The following is a 15671-nucleotide window of genomic DNA, read 5'->3' as shown; positions in this document are numbered from 1 at the left end:
CCCGCTCTTCATCTCAGCACTAGTTACAATAGCCAAGCCATGTAAGAAACCTAAATGTCCATCAACAGAGGAATGGATAAAGATGTGATACATATATAAAATGGAATACTACTCGGCTATAAAAAGAAGGAAATATACATTCCTTTTTATATTCCTTTCCATTATGGTTTATCCCAGGAGACTGGATATAGTTCCCTGTGCTATACAGTACGACCTCATAATCTACCCACTCTAAATGCAATAGTTTGTGACTACTAACCCCAAACTCCCAGTCCATTCCTCTCCACCTTTCTCCAAATCTGTTCTCTAAGTCTGCAAGTCTATTTCTGCTTTGTGGATAGGGTCCCTTGTGCCAATTTTAGATTCTACATATAAATGATATCATATGGTATTTGTCTTTCTCTTTCTTTCTAACTTTTTTCATTTAGTATAATTATCACTAGTTACGTCCATGCTGCTGCAAATGGCATTATTATTATTTTTTCTTATTAGGGGTGCACCTGCAGCATATGGAAGTTCCCAGGCTAGGGGGTCAAATTGGAGCTGCGGCTGCTGGCCTATGCCACGGCAACAGCCACATGGGATCCAAGTTGATTCTGCAACCTACACCGCAGCTTACAGCAACACCAGATCCTTAACCCAATGAGCAAGGCCAGGGATCAAACGTGCATCCTCACGGATACTAGCTGGATTCTTAACCTGCCGAGCCATAACAGGAACTCCTATTTTGTTCTTTTTTTATGGCTGAGTAGCATTCCACTGTACATATGTACATCTTCTTAATCCATTCATCTGCTGATGGACATTTAGGGTCTTTCCAAGTCTTGGCTACTGTGAATAGTGCTGCTATGAACACAGGGGGGCATATAACCCTTTGAATCATTGTTTGGTCCAGGTATGTTCCCAGGAGTAGGATCGCTTGATCATACGGTAATTCTATTTCTGGTTTTCTGAGGAACCTTCACGGTGGTTGCATAAACTTACATTCCCACCAACAGTGTACAAGTCTTCCCTTTTCTCCACACCTTCCAACATTGTTGGGACTTTTAAATGTGATTGTTATTTGCAGACCTTTAAATGACAGCGAATATAACCGGTATGAGGTAGTACCTCATTGTAGTTTTGATTTGCATTTCTCTAATAATTAGGGATGTTGAGCATCTTTTCACATGCCTACTGGCGGTGGATGTTTGGAGAAATGTCTGTTTAGGTCTTTTGTCCATTTTTTCAATTGGGCTGAAGGGCCATGGATTTTTGGAATGTTAAATGGGCACTGGCTTCAACTTAAAGTCACCAGCTGCTTTGGCCCCTAACAAGAGAGTCAGCCTGACCTTTGAGGCTTTGAGGCATCAGCTTCTCTTTAACTGTCAAAGTCCGAAATGGCATCTGCTTCCAGTAGAAGGCTGTTTTGTCTTCATTGAAAATCTGCTGTTTAGTGTAGCCACATTCATTAATTACCTTAGCTAGATCTCTTAGATAACTTGCTATAGCTCCTACAGCAGCACCTGCCACTTCACCTTGCACTTTTTTTTTTTTTTTTTTTTTTTTTTTTTTTGCATTTTGCTTTTTAAGGCTGCACCTGTGGCGTATGGAGGTTCCCAGGCTAGGGGTCGAATCAGAGCTGTAGCTGTTGGCCTACGCCAGAGCCACAGCAACGCGGGATCCGAGCCGCGTCTACAACCTACACCACAGCTCACAGCAATGCAGATCCTTAACCCACTGAGTGAGGGGGCCAGGGATTGAACCTGCAACCTCATGGTTCCTAGTCAGATTCGTTCCCACTGCGCCATGACAGGAAATTCCTTACCTTCTACTTTTATGTTATGAAGACGGCTTCTTTCCTTGAACCTTAGCTACCTTCAAACATTTCTTCTGTAACTTCCTTGCCTCTCTCAGCCTTCACAGAACCAAAAAGAGTTAGGGCCTGGCTCTGTGTTAGGCTTTAGCTTAAGCAAATGTTGTGGTTGGTTTGATCTTCTATTCAGACCACTAAAACTTTCTCCATATCAGCAATAAGGCCTTTTGTTCTCTTATCATTCAAGTGTTCACTGGAGCAGCACTTTTCAATTTCCTTGGGAGAAACTTTCCTTATGCATTCAGAACTCAACTGTTTACCACTACAGGCCTAGCTTTCAGCCTATATCGACTTTCTTTTTTTTAAATTTATTTTTAAATGATTTTTATTTTTCCCATTACAGCTGTTTTACAGTGTTCTGTATATGGACTTTCAATACGCCTTCCCCACCAAGCTTAATCATTTCCAACTTTTGATTTAAAGTAAGAGAAATGTGACTCTACTTGAACACTTAGAGGTCACTGTATGGTTATTAATTGGTCTAATTTTAATACTGTTGGGTCTCAGGGAATAGGGAGGCCTGAGGAGAGGGAAAGAGATAGGGGAATGACCTGCTCGTGGAAGGTCGTTTATCAATTAAGTTCACCATCTTAGACGGGTGCAGTTTGTGGTGCCCCAGAACAATTAAAACAGTAACATCAAAGAATCACTGATCACAGCTCACCATAGCAAATATATACTAATAATGAAAAAGTTTGAAATGTGAGAATTACCAAAACATGAGCAAACACTGTTGGAAAAATGGCACAAAGAGACTTGTTCAACACAGGGTTGCCACATACCTTAAATTTGTAAAAAATGCAATATCTGTGAAGTACAACAAAGCAAAGTGCAATAAAACAGGGTAGGCCTGAACTATGATCATGATACACAGAGAATATAGAAAAGGCATCATGTAACTGCATCTCTCAACACTTTGGAGTTTTAAAATTGCACACACACACATTCTGGCAGTCAAATGGGAGACTTACATTCAGGAAAAATGCTTTCTAGTGATAAAATAAGTTTACTCATAGAAAAGCACATTCCTCATTCTCTACATGGCGAGAGCAAAGCAATGCACTGCAATCGAAGCTATATGACATGCTGAGAGCTTTTAGCTCTTAGAGTCAATAATGTTTTAACTCTGCTACCTATACTTCTTTAATAGTATGCCCTTATAAAAAGTAGCAACACTGGCTATAGCACTGAATGAGTCTTTTGTTGGAATGTATATGGGCTCTGAATACAGAAAGTTCTGGGTTCAAATCAAAACTGTTTTTATTATTCCTAGGTGAAAAATATCCCACCCGCCACCAATCCTCAGGAAGGTACGTAAAATAGAGGATACCAATAACTGCGACCAGCAATTCCACTGCCAGATACATAAAAATGTTCCCACAGCCTGTATACAAAGATCTTAAAACTTCCTCAACACAGGGTTGGCATGATGAACACTCTTGTGTCAGCTATCAAAATTATTATTAATTAGCAAAAATTAGAAACAATGTCCATCTACAGAATAAACTGTGATATTATATACAACAAATGAATATACTCCACTTAAATGTATCCATAGCCTAATCTCAAAAACAATGTTAAACAAAAAAGCAAGTTGCAAAATAACTATGGTGGGACACTATGAACAGTGTAGGAACACAAACATACATAGTAAAAATATAAGGACACTATGAGGAGAGAGAAAATAGGGTGCCATTAGGGGCTACAAATTGAATTGGTAATGATTATTTCTTAAAGTGAGAGACAGGCACATGGGAAGACATTACAATACTCTTTATATCTTTCTAAGTGTCTTAAATACTTCCTAATATTTTTTCCTAGTTATAACCTGATTTTATTTATTTTCTTTTATTTTTTAATGATTTTTATTTTTTCCATTATAGTTGATGTACAGTGTTCTGTCAATTTCTACTGTACAGCAAAGTGACCTATACGTATATATTATTTTTCTTTTTCTCGCATTATCCTCCATCATGCTGCTTCACAAGTGACTGATATAGTTCCCTGGGCTATACAGTGGGATTTCATTGCCTATCCACTCCAAATGCAATAGTTTGCATCTATTAACCCCAAACTCCCAGTCCATCTCACTCCCTCCCTCTTCCCCTTGGCAACCACAAGTCTGTTCTCCAAGCCCATGAGTTTCTTTTCTGTGGAAAGGTTTATTTGGGCTGTCTATTAAATGCCAGATATAACTTCCTAATATTTTTTTCCAAATTTATTTATTTATTTTTAACTTTATTTTTATTTATTTATTTTTGTTTCTTATTTTTATTTTTTCCATTTACAGTGTTCTGTCAATTTTCTACTGTACAGCAAAGTGACCCAGGCACACATACATGTATATATGCTTCTCCTCACATTATCCTCCATCATGCTCCATCATAAGTGACTAGATATAGTTCCGAGTGCAACTTCCTAATTTTTTTTTTTTTTTTTTGGCTTTTGTCTTTTTGTTGTTGTTGTTATTGTTGCTATTTCTTGGGCCGCTCCCGCGGCATATGGAGGTTCCCAGGCTAGGGGTCCAATCGGAGCTGTAGCCACCGGCCTACGCCAGAGCCACAGCAACGCGGGATCCGAGCCGCATCTGCAACCTACACCACAGCTCACGGCAACGCTGGATCGTTAAGCCAATGAGCAAGGGCAGGGACCGAACCTGCAACCTCATGGTTCCTAATCGGATTCGTTAACCACTGCGCCACGATGGGAACTCCCCTAATATTTTTTGAAACAAGTAGCTGGTCTAAAGCAAAGTTCAAAGATAAGAACAGATTTTCACATATTTAAAATAGCAGTATACCACTTTCTCAAAAAAGAACTAAAATTTAAAATAGCTTGAGTCATTAAGAGTGAAGATATATACTACATTAGATTCTTCCTAGAATAAGAGTAGGTATACTTCACTTTTGAGCAGTTCCTCAGATTCATTTAGCAATGAGAAAATATAAGAAATACAACGGGGGCAGAGCAGCCACATTTCCTTATCTTGGCTGAAAAAGAAACTTATTTCTGATGTGAACTCATTCTTAAGCCTTAGTGTTTTCCTCCTGACATGAACACAATCTTTGCCTAAGGATCCCAAATAAATGTTAGTCTCAAGAATTAAGAATTTTTATAAGTAATTTTTAATAATACCCAAAATTTAATTTGCAGAGTTATATATTTTATTTTATTTTTCAATGCTTTAAAAACACTATATAACTTTAGGCATAAGAGAGAGAATCTGGTAGTACCTATACCTGTCGCGTCTTCCATCTCGGGCACTGCTGTGACTGTAACTTGTACAGAGTTTACTGAAGGAAACTAGTTTCAGGTCAAGTTCATTTTCCAGCTGCCGAGCCTGTTTCCTGAGATCTTTAATAAAATTATAAAAGCAAATAATCAGACATAAAAAGTCCATCAGTAGATATAAAAAAAATCACAAAACTTTTCCTAAGAAAACAAACTATGAAAATTATCATATATCTCGATTCTCTCTTATAGAAAAATGTTAAAAGAAGCAAACCAAATACCTACCTGGGAAAGAAAACTGTCACTTACTTAAACTCCAGGTGGGGCAAAAAAGGGTGAAACAGTGGGAAATGCATAATTTCAGCTTTACCCAAAAGATAGCTAGACAACCAATGTTGTTCTAATACCCCTGAAATTATTCTATAGCAATAACTAAAACTTTGTAATTCAGGGGAAAACAGAAGAGACTACAAATCACTAAGGAACTGAATAGGGTTTATGACCAGCATCATATCAATTTACCAGCTAACTTCATAAAAAAGAAACATCACTGTTTTTGACAGGGACTTTCCTATCTCTTTATGTTCCAAAGCTTTATAAGCCTTATGAAATTCTTTTTCTTTCTTTTTTTTTTTGGTCTTCTGTCTTTTCAGGGCTGCACCCTCGGCATAGGGAGGTTCCCAGGCTAGGGGTCTAATCAGAGCTATAGCTGCCGGCCTATGCTAGAGCCACAACAACACAGGATCCGAGCCGTGTCTGCAACCTACACCACAGCTCACGGCAATGCTGGATCCTTAACCCACTGAGCAAGGCCAGGGATCGAACCCGCAACCTCATGGTTCCTAGTCGGATTCGTTAGTCACTGTGCCACGACGGGAACTCCATGAAATTCTTAATAGTAGAGTGAGTAAGTGAGTGTAAAGAAAAACAATCATTGACAAAGATTTTAAAAATTGTTTTTCAATAAGCTTGCTAAGGAGTTCCTGCTGTGGTGCAGCAGGTGAGGGATCTGGCATTGTCTCTGTGGCAGCATGGGTTTGAAACCCAGCCTGGCATGGTGGGATCTGGTATTGCCACAGTTGTGGTATAGGTCATAGCTGTGGCTCAGATTCGACCCCTGGCCCGGGAACTTCCATATGCTGTTAAGGTGGCAAAAAAAAAAAAAAAAAAAGAAAAAAAGAAAAAGCTTGCTGAAAGATATTTGGAGAGGCTAAATTTAACAGTAAACAATGTACTCCAACAAAGTCAAATATGACAGAAATAAGAACCTAAGTTTTAAAAGAAGAGAAGCAAACAAGCATGCAGAGGAACTGGTGTAATAATAGTTTGGCATCTAGGTGGCTGAGTGAAGCCAGTCTGTTAACACATATCTAGATGTGTGTACTCTCATTCACGGTGAAGCAGAAGTCAAAATAAAAGGGCTGAAATACTGAAGGCATAGCATAAAGATCTCACCTTTCAGGGATAAGGAATATTAAACACTATTCCAATAATATCATCAGCAACGAGAAGCACGAAGCAGCGCACAGGAAATACAGTGGAGCACATTCTCCAAGAGATCAAACCTCAGAATCTCAGCTCAGCCTGAAGTTCTGAGGTTCTAAGAACTGGCTCTGAGATTTAGTCACAATCTACTTAACCTATGAATCTCTGCTTTTTGCTTTTCAAACCCCTACCTTCAGGGTTTTCCTATGCGTTAGTAATCACGTGCTTAAAGCACCTGGCACAGAGTAGACTGTCAATAATAAGCTGCTATAATTCCTTTAGCATGACACTTCCAAAAAGTCAGCCCAACGACTTATACTAAAGCTAACCAACAGACACTTCTACATAATTTTAAAGTATTTTCTAGCTAGCACATACACATTTCAAATAAGCCTTGTAATACGTTTTAAACTATAAGCATGCTTCTCTGTAATCAGGAACTGTCTTCTCTAGCAGAAAACGTCAAGTAAAAGCATTCTCAAAGTATGACGAGCAGGTATGGATGAACTCAGAATTAACTATTTTAGATCAAGTGGCCGACAGTGACAATACTGCCATTTGTGGTGGTTTCCAGAGGTTTCAGTGGGTAGCAAGAGGAAACTGGTTAAAATGGAAAAGGATTCAAAAGAGTATCTATTTTGCAGTAAAGCAGAGACAACTGAAAGAAAAAGGTGCGCCTTTTCTGATCTTTGTTCATCATCATGGTCCAGGAACGAGTTTTACATGAACTTACTTTATCGAACCGTAATTTCAGGAATTAAATAAACGTACTGGTCAAATCACGCGATGCTTTTTGATAGAAGAGATACAGCAATAATGCAATAATTACAATTAAATGCAATAATTACAAGTCACACTGGTTCTCTCAACTTTCTCTTTTTAACAAAACCGATCTCCAGAACGGAGGGTGGTTATTTCCTCTGCCTTCCAATGCGACTCGACACCCAGTCCTCGAAGTCCCAGCCTGAAGCTGCCAAGGAGGAAGACATTCCGCTCACATAGCTTCCTTCGATGGACCGGCCTGACAAGTTCCTCCTTTCTCTTTTCCTACTCAATTATCCAACAGTGACTCTAAGGCGCTGACTCCTCCAGCCTCCTGGGCTCGGGATATTCTCGCTCAACCCTCGTTTCCTCCCAGAGTTCATACTCCAAATCCCTCGTTCGAGTTCTGCTACCCCCTCAACCCAGCTTTCCTCCGGCGACTCAGGCCTTCTTCCTCTCGGTCCCGGCTCAGCTCTCTCCGCCCAACCACTGCTCCAGGTCCGGCTGCCGCTCAGGGCAGCCCCCTCCCCAGACCATACGGTCTCTAGAGCCCCCAGGCCCAGGGGTACCCACTAGACCAGCCCCACCCCTCAGCTCGGGCGCTCCAGAAGCCAGGCTCTTCTCTCTGCAGCGTCCCTCAAGACCTGTCTTCACTCAGTCCCTCTGCGTCTCAGCGAGACTAACCGAGGTCTCCACTCACCTTCCCAGTAATTGCTGGTTCCTGCCGCCATCTTTGTTGTCCAACGTCAGGCGGGATAGGAGAGCGGAGGCGATGCGAGCCAGAGAGTCACCTCCACGCCTTCTTCCGCCTGGCGCCAGGGCCGATGGGATACGTGAGCCTCCAGAGACACCGCCACCTGGCGGTCAATTCATTATTTTACACCTTTCTGAAAACCCATGTTTAGAATTTGACGCTCCCTGACATCTTTCTGGTGTTCACATCCGCTCTCCGCGCCCGAAACTGGCATACTCACCCTCAGCTGGACTAATTCTCTCTTTAGCAGGTACCTTCTAGGCTGAGAAGAAAGTTATCCTTAGACGCAACTACCTGTTTTGTTCACCTTCTCTCAAATGTGTACCTTCAGCCAGCCTCTTTTTTTCGGGGCCAAAGGCTCTTTTCTTCCCACGACCAACCTCTTCATCCTACCTCCCCCTGTGCTCCGCTATCCCGCGTTTCTAACTTATGCCCTCTTCTCCACTGGCCGCCTTTTCCTCTGTCTAGGAGTCCCAGCCCTCTTTCCTTTCTAGCCAACAAATATATGAAGCATATTCTAACTGCTTCAACGTGCCTCATCTTGACCCCTCAACCTGCTAAAATCAGCTGTCCAGAGCCACCCTTTATAGACAGATAAATTATCCCAACCTACTTGTGTCCATTTTTCGCTAGTTCTGGTGAAGTGTAGAACCCTTTCCTCCTGCAAAGTTTTTAAAATCACACCTGCGCCTTTATTCACTACCATTTATAGTTGTCTTTAATATTTCCCCTATGTTCCCTGAGAACCACATCATATAATATTATAATCTTTGCTTTGACTGTCAAACATAGATTTTAAAAGAAGGAAAGCCATATTTTGTGTTACTGATACATTTTTTTTTACTCTTCCAATTTTTCTTTCTTCCTCCCTGATGTTCCAAGATTCCTTTTTTATCATTTTCTTTCTGTTTCAAGAACTTCCTTTAGCCATTTGTTAAAAGAGTAGATCAGCTGGAGACAAATTCTATTATTTTTTCTTCATCTGAGATGTCTTGATTTCCCTTTCCTTCCTGAAAAATATTATTGCCGGATATAGAATCTGGGGTTGACAGTTTCTTTTTTTCAGCACTTGAAAAGTGGGCTAATTCCTTCCTGCTTCTACAAGTTCTAATGAGAAATTGAATTGTTTTTCCATTATAGCTAAGAGATCGTTCTCTCTGCTTTAAAAACTTTTTTTTTTTTTTTTTTTTTTTTAGTTTTCAGAAAGTTGATTATGGTGTGTTTTAGCATAGATTTCTTTGGTTTTATACTGTTTGGGATTTTCTCAGCTTCTTGAATCTTAGGTTTATGTCTTTTGACACATTTGGGAAAGATTTTCAGAGATTACTTCTTCTAATACTTTTTCTGCCTCTATCCTGTTATTCTTCTCTTGGGACTCCGATGATGTGAATGTTAAATCTTTTTGTTATAGTCCTACATATCCCTGAGGCACTACTAATTTGTTCAGTCTATTTTCTATTCTTTAGATTGGTAATTTCTACTGTTCTGTCTTCAAGTTCATTGGTAGGCGTGTCTTTCCTCTGTCCCCTCCATTCTGCTGTCAAGCCCATTCACTGAGTTTTTTAATTATTGTATTTTTCAGATTAAAAATATCCATTTGGTTCCTCATTATCTCTTCTTTTTTTTATTTTATTTTTTTGTCTTTTGTTGTTGTTGTTGTTATCGTTGTTGTTGTTGTTGCTATTTCTTGGGCTGCTCTCGCGGCATATGGAGGTTCCCAGGCTAGGGGTTGAATCGGAGCTGTAGCCACCGGCCTACGCCAGAGCCACAGCAACGCGGGATCCGAGCCGCGTCTGCAACCTACACCACAGCTCACAGCAACGCCGGATCATTAACCCACTGAGCAAGGGCAGGGACCAAACCCGCAACCTTATGGTTCCTAGTCGGATTCGTCAACCACTGCGCCACGACGGGAACTCCCTCATTATCTCTTCTATTTATTTGCTGAGACTTTGCATTTCTTTCCCAAGACTCTTTTTATCATTTGTTCTAAGATTTTTTTGTAATTGCTCATTGAAATGTTTTTATTATATCCTTGTCAGACAATTCCAATGGGTGTTTCATTTTGATGTTGGTGTTTGTTGTTTCTTTTTGTTCAAGTTGAAAATCTCTGGGTTCTTGGTATAATGAGTGGTTTTAAATTTGTACCCTGGAAGTCCCCTTTGTGGCTCAGTGGTAACGAACCCAACTAGTGTTGGGAGACATGTTTCTACAATCTTTTCTTAGTCTCCCTGTTTCTATTTTCCATGCTGAAAACTCCATCTTGTCCTGCTTTACCTTTACCCTGTATTGCTGCTTGAAAAACAGTCACAGTGCTGGTAAATAACTTAAGCTTAAGAACAAAGACCAAAAGGCATTGAGTTATTCATGTGGTCAGCTGAATGAGGACATAATGCTTTGGTCCGGGCATGCTGGACCTGTGCAAATAGGCATGCTGTTTGTACAGCATATGTCCTGTTAAAATAAGAGGAAGAGGAGCCTCATGGCCCCAGGGCATTTATGAAGGGTCGTTAATGGGATATGCATCAGCAAGGAGAACAAGGTGCAAACCTGGGCACAACGGGTTGTTGGTTGTCACAGGCCATCTGTAGAAGCACAGTGGTGATTCTCTAGATGCTATGCATAGATAGCTTCCTCAAAATGCCTAAAGGTCAGAGTAAAAGCTTAACCAGCTACCAACTACATGACTTTTAAAAAAATTAAAAAAAAACTATATCCTGCACAGTCCTCTACTCATTTGACGTAATCCTAAAAAACACAATAAAAGCAATATAGTTTCTTGAGGTGGTGCTCTTGGTCCCTGAGACCTTGAGTACCCCAGTTCCCACCTTTGATTAAAATAAATGTCTCTGTGTCTTGTTTTATGTTAACCTTTTCTTAAGTTTCACAGCAACCGTTCTTCAGCCCTCACCTTCTGAGCTGCTCTTGGCAAACTGGCATCCATGAGGATGTGGGTTTGATCCCTGACTCTGCTCAGTGGGTTAAGAATCCAGTGTTGGAGTTCCCGTCGTGGCGCAGTGGTTAACGAATCCGACTAGGAACCATGAGGTTGCGGGTTCGATCCCTGGCCTTGCTCAGTGGGTTAATGATCCAGCGTTGCTGTGAGCTGTGGTGTAGGTTGCAGATGCAGCTCAGATCCAGCGTTGCTGCGGCTCTGGTGTAGGCTGGCAGCTACAGCTCTGATTAGACCCCTAGCCTGGGAACCTCCATATGCCACAGGTGTGACCCAAGAAATGGCAAAAAAGAAAAAAAAAAAAAAAAAAAGAATCCCGTGTTGCTGTGAGCTAAGGTGTAGGCTGAAGATGCAGCTGGGATCTGGTGTTGCTGTGGCTGTGGTGTAGGCTGGCAGCTCCAGCTCCAATTCAACCCCTAGCCTGGGAACTTCCGTATGCCATGGATGCAGGCCTAAAAAGACAAAATAAAATAAAATAATAAAAAATAAATAAATGTGTACCCTGGATATTTTAGGTATGATAAGACTCTGGATCTTATTTTCAACCTCCATTTAAGCAGAACTCCTCTGACACTATGCTGGGGGGAAAGTTGGAGAACTGCCTGTTACTACCAGGTGGGAGTGAAAGTTCAGGCTCTCCCTTGGCCTTTGTTGATACCCCAGGTGGGGAGGGTGACTTGTTACTGCTCCTCACTGACACCAAGGCAGAGGGCCTCATTACCACTGTGTGGTAGTCAGAGTCTTAGCTGCCCCCGTGGCCTTCTTTGATACAACCCAGCAGTGGGGAAGAGGGCTTTATTACAGTCAGGTGAAGGTGGAGTCTAGGCTCCCTATTCAGCCTTTGCTAGCATAGGGTAGATAAAGGCCTCAATTTTTTTCTGTAGCAGTTGACTGGAGTGATACAATTATTATCTAAAACTATTCTGTCCTGGTAGTTGGCTCCTTTCTTGGTCCCTTTCTTTGGGCTTTTTTTTTTTTTTCTTTTGTCTGCATCCTTTGGTATTCCAGTGTTGCCAGCATCTTCAGCACCCACTATAGGATATATGAGACAACAGTTATTATGGGGTATTATATGAGGCAAAAAGAAAACCCAGGGAACTCACCACTGTGTTGTTCTTTGGATGCTCGAGGTCCTTGGAGGTGCCTGCCTTTTTCTCTGCACCTGAGTCTTATTTGTTTCATATATAATGCATGAGGGTTTGGGGGTTTTGTTTGTTTGTTTCTGCTGGGCTCAGTGGGAGGAATAGAAGAGAAATACATCTACACCATTTTGTCCACAAGTGAAAGCCTCCCTTGAATAGATTTTAAGTATCTGCTAAAATTCTTCATCTTGTCTTTTACTTTCTTGAATTTATTCCTTGCCATTATTTTAAAGTTTCTGATAACTGAAAAACCTGTAACTCCCATGGGACTGTTTCTATATTTTTCTTGATCTTTCACCGTTTGACATATAATAATAAAAGTAATTTTAACTGGATGCAGTATGTTATAGATTAGAATTTGTAGTAATCACTTGAGGCTCGCAAAGTTACCCTTCTCCAGACAGTTTACTGCTGCTTCTTGCAGCAGCAGAAATTATTACAACATTGTAAACTATAATTCAATAAAACTTTGTCATTTTGTTTTTTCTAGGGCTGCACCTGCAGCATACAGAGGTTCCCAGGCTAGGGATCCAATTGGAGCTGTAGCCGCCAGCCTACTCCACAGCCACAGCAATGCTGGATCCTCAACCCACTGAGTGAAGCCAGGGATTGAACCCACAACCTCATGGTTCCTAGTCGGATTTGTTAACCACTGAGCCACGACGGGAACTCCTCAAAACTTTAAATTATTAAAAAAAAAAAATAAAGACCGGGTTCAGGCACTTAATTAAAAACAAAAAACAAAAAACAAAAAAAAAAATGCGTCAAGGTGAATATTTCATTATCCTCCCGCCCCTGAACTCCCCTTGCTAGGATCTTGACCCCCTCAGTCCTTGTTATTTTAGTAGTCCCCAATCCTTCAACAGCTTTTCTGGTTGTTGTTTTAATCCAAGCTTTTCTAATTATTCTCAATGGGAAAGTCTTTTCTGTTTTAAACCAGTCCACCCATAGCTGAACATAGAGCTGTCATCTTATTGTTTTCTAACTTACTTGTAGATTGTTTTGCATTTTCACATGCACAATCCTATCTACAAATAATGACCAATTTGTTCCTTATCAATATTTGTTTCAGTTATTTATATTTCCATGCCTCATGGCTGAGGTCTCTTCTGTCAATATAACAAAATTCAGGTGCTTCAGCAGGGTTTTTGTTGGTTGCTTTTGGTGATAGGGAGAGATGGTTAACATTCCGATTTTGTAGTTTTCCTTTACCTTGCAGAACTTTAAATAGTCCTCTTTTTGGCTCCCATCACCTAATTTGTCAAAGGGTGTTTCTCCTTTTTTCCTTCCCCAAAAGCTACGTGTATCAGAAATTGCTCCCTTCAATTACACCAGCCCCTTTAAATTGAACTCATTTTGAAACCCCTTCTCTACAGTTTGCGCTCCGATGGCTTGACACGTTTTTTTCCAGACCATTCAGCAGTTTTACACTAACTTTAGGTGCACTTACTGTCTTCCTCGTCTGTCTTCCTTGCCGTTCATCTCCCTCTCCCTTCTCTCCACAAAGCCTTGCACTGGGGTGAGGCTGAGGCAGGCATATGAGAGTATATACTGAGATTTGGTGATTTTTTTTCTCATTTTAGTGTTAGTTTGACGTTTCAAACTTCTCCAGCCTCAAGTTACACTGAGGTTTCTGTATAGAAAACCTTTACCTTTTCTTTTTTTTCAGCAGTGAAATATTGGGAGACAGGAGGTAGCATAGGTTGCCACCCATGTTTTCAGTTACCTGGACCTTCACCCTCATTCTTGAAAGATAGGTTCAATATAGAATTCGCTGTTGGAAGTTAATGTTCTCCCTGGCACTTTCAAAGTATATTTATACTGTACTGGTAAATTATAAAGCCTTTGAAATTAATTTCTTTTCTCTCTGACTGCTTTACATTTTTTTCCTCCTTGTCTTTGGTGCCAGCATCTCACTGACGTGTCTAGGTGTGGATGTTTACTTTTTCTGGCTTGGATGGGGTTTCTTTAATCTATAGATACCATTTATCAATTTTGGAACATTCCCCCTTGAGAATTTTAAGTTTCCTATGCTTCATTCTTTCTCCCCTTTCCCTCTAGAACTGATTATCAAACATGCCTTTGTCATTTTTACCCTCTTCTTCCTATTTTCTACTGTTTTGTCTTTGTGCTGCCAAACAGAATCTCTATGGATTTACCTTCTGGTTTCTGCTTCTCTGTGTCCAAGCTGCCATTGCAACTATCCATTGAATTATAGTTTCTGTACTCTCATTTCTAGAAATTCTATTATTTTATGGTTTCCCATGATAGTCTCAGGTTTATCTTTGATTGCTTTGAAAACAGTAAGTTTTTTGTTGGTTTTTGCAGTGTTTGATAATGTCATCATCTGAAGCTAGTGAACTTTTTCTGCTTTATTACTGGTAGTGTCTTTCTTTCTCTTCATGCTTGGTTATATGTCTATGTTGGTCATTGCCCTTGAAAAATAGTGAGATCTCCAAATCTAGGATAGAGATACCTTCCACTGGAGAAGATCTGAGTTTAACCCAGTCACCTAGAAGCAGTGCCATGTGGCTTGATACCTCACCACCCAGGCTATGCATACCTGGCTAGGTTCATGTTTCCTCCAATGCCCACTACTTTTCAAATGGATTCCATTCAAGTCCTGCTGAGTAGCAAATTGCATAATCCTCTTTTCCCTTCCCAGTACCCACATCCTCCAAATAAGAGTCCAGCAGCTAATTCTGTATTCACTTTTCTGTAAATACAAATATTCCAAAATTATTTTAATCTAGCAGTCATCCAATCAGCTATTACTGTCATATACCCACTCCCCATCTATCCCATCCCCTAACTATCTTTAGGATCAATTCCTCTGGGCCCCTGACATCTTTCAAACACCAAATCAGAAACCTATTTTATCTTGAAAAACTCTAATAAGGAATCATACAATAATGAATGATAATACTTACAGTATTGCAGTAACTCCAAATACTCAAAATTAGTGGTGGTTCAGACCTAGCAATCTAGACCTTCCCTGTGGCCCCTTCACCTTGGTTCAACTTGTTTGACAATCACAGAATATAATTCATGTTAAAACAATTTCTATTTAATCCATAATCTCTTTCTCCATGTTCCATCTTAAATATCTCCTCTTTCTACTTGTTTTTCACCTACATCTTTGACTATATCACAACCTCTTCATATTGCTTCTAACTGAATCGATAAATTGTCTTTAGCTGAATTTGAGGCATCCATTTCAATATACTCCCATTTCCAATTACCACAGTCATTCCAATACACTCCCATTTCCAGTCACCACGGCCATCCAGTTCCGAGTCAAACACCGTGTTGGGCCTATTGCTAACATTATTTCACTTAATTCCCACTGCAATCCTATCAGGTATTATTCCTTAACCAGTAGAGAAACTGAGACCCAGAGAATGTTAAGAAATGTGTACAAAACAAAGTCACATAGGAAGCAAGTGACAGAATCAAGGGTCAGTCATGGATTGGTTCCACTCCAAAGTC

At 40.4% G+C, this 15671-nt stretch overlaps 1 protein-coding gene across 15 annotated transcripts in view; it reads right to left on the bottom strand.

Annotated features, from left to right (window-relative positions):
• Positions 1-8085, bottom strand: part of GOSR1 (golgi SNAP receptor complex member 1) — a 67878-nt gene extending 59793 nt beyond the window's left edge. For 8 of the 15 annotated variants that reach the window (XR_014821611.1, XM_084985718.1, XM_084985724.1 and 5 more), the window contains exons 1-2: positions 8034-8085; positions 5089-5209 (exon numbers count right to left, since the gene is read on the bottom strand). Coding sequence is in view for 12 of the 15 variants with exons in the window: in XM_084985718.1 (XP_084841844.1) it covers positions 5089-5209; positions 8034-8064 (152 nt within the window). In the remaining 3 variants the exon portion in view is untranslated. The remainder of the gene's footprint in view (positions 1-5088; positions 5210-8033) is intronic. The other 7 variants (XR_014821612.1, XR_014821613.1, XM_084985725.1 and 4 more) reach the window with 1 other exon arrangement.
• Positions 8086-15671: the final 7586 nt, after the last annotated feature.

Source organism: Sus scrofa, chromosome 12 (genome assembly GCF_054392235.1).
Source record: "Sus scrofa isolate SSC_HxYL_T2T_F1_AM1 chromosome 12, Sscrofa_HxYL_maternal_Yorkshire_Landrace_v2.0, whole genome shotgun sequence".
Classification (NCBI taxonomy): Eukaryota; Metazoa; Chordata; class Mammalia; order Artiodactyla; family Suidae; genus Sus; species Sus scrofa.
The sequence above is the reverse complement of the archived record's forward strand: the minus strand, read 5'-3'. Positions and strand labels throughout refer to the sequence as shown.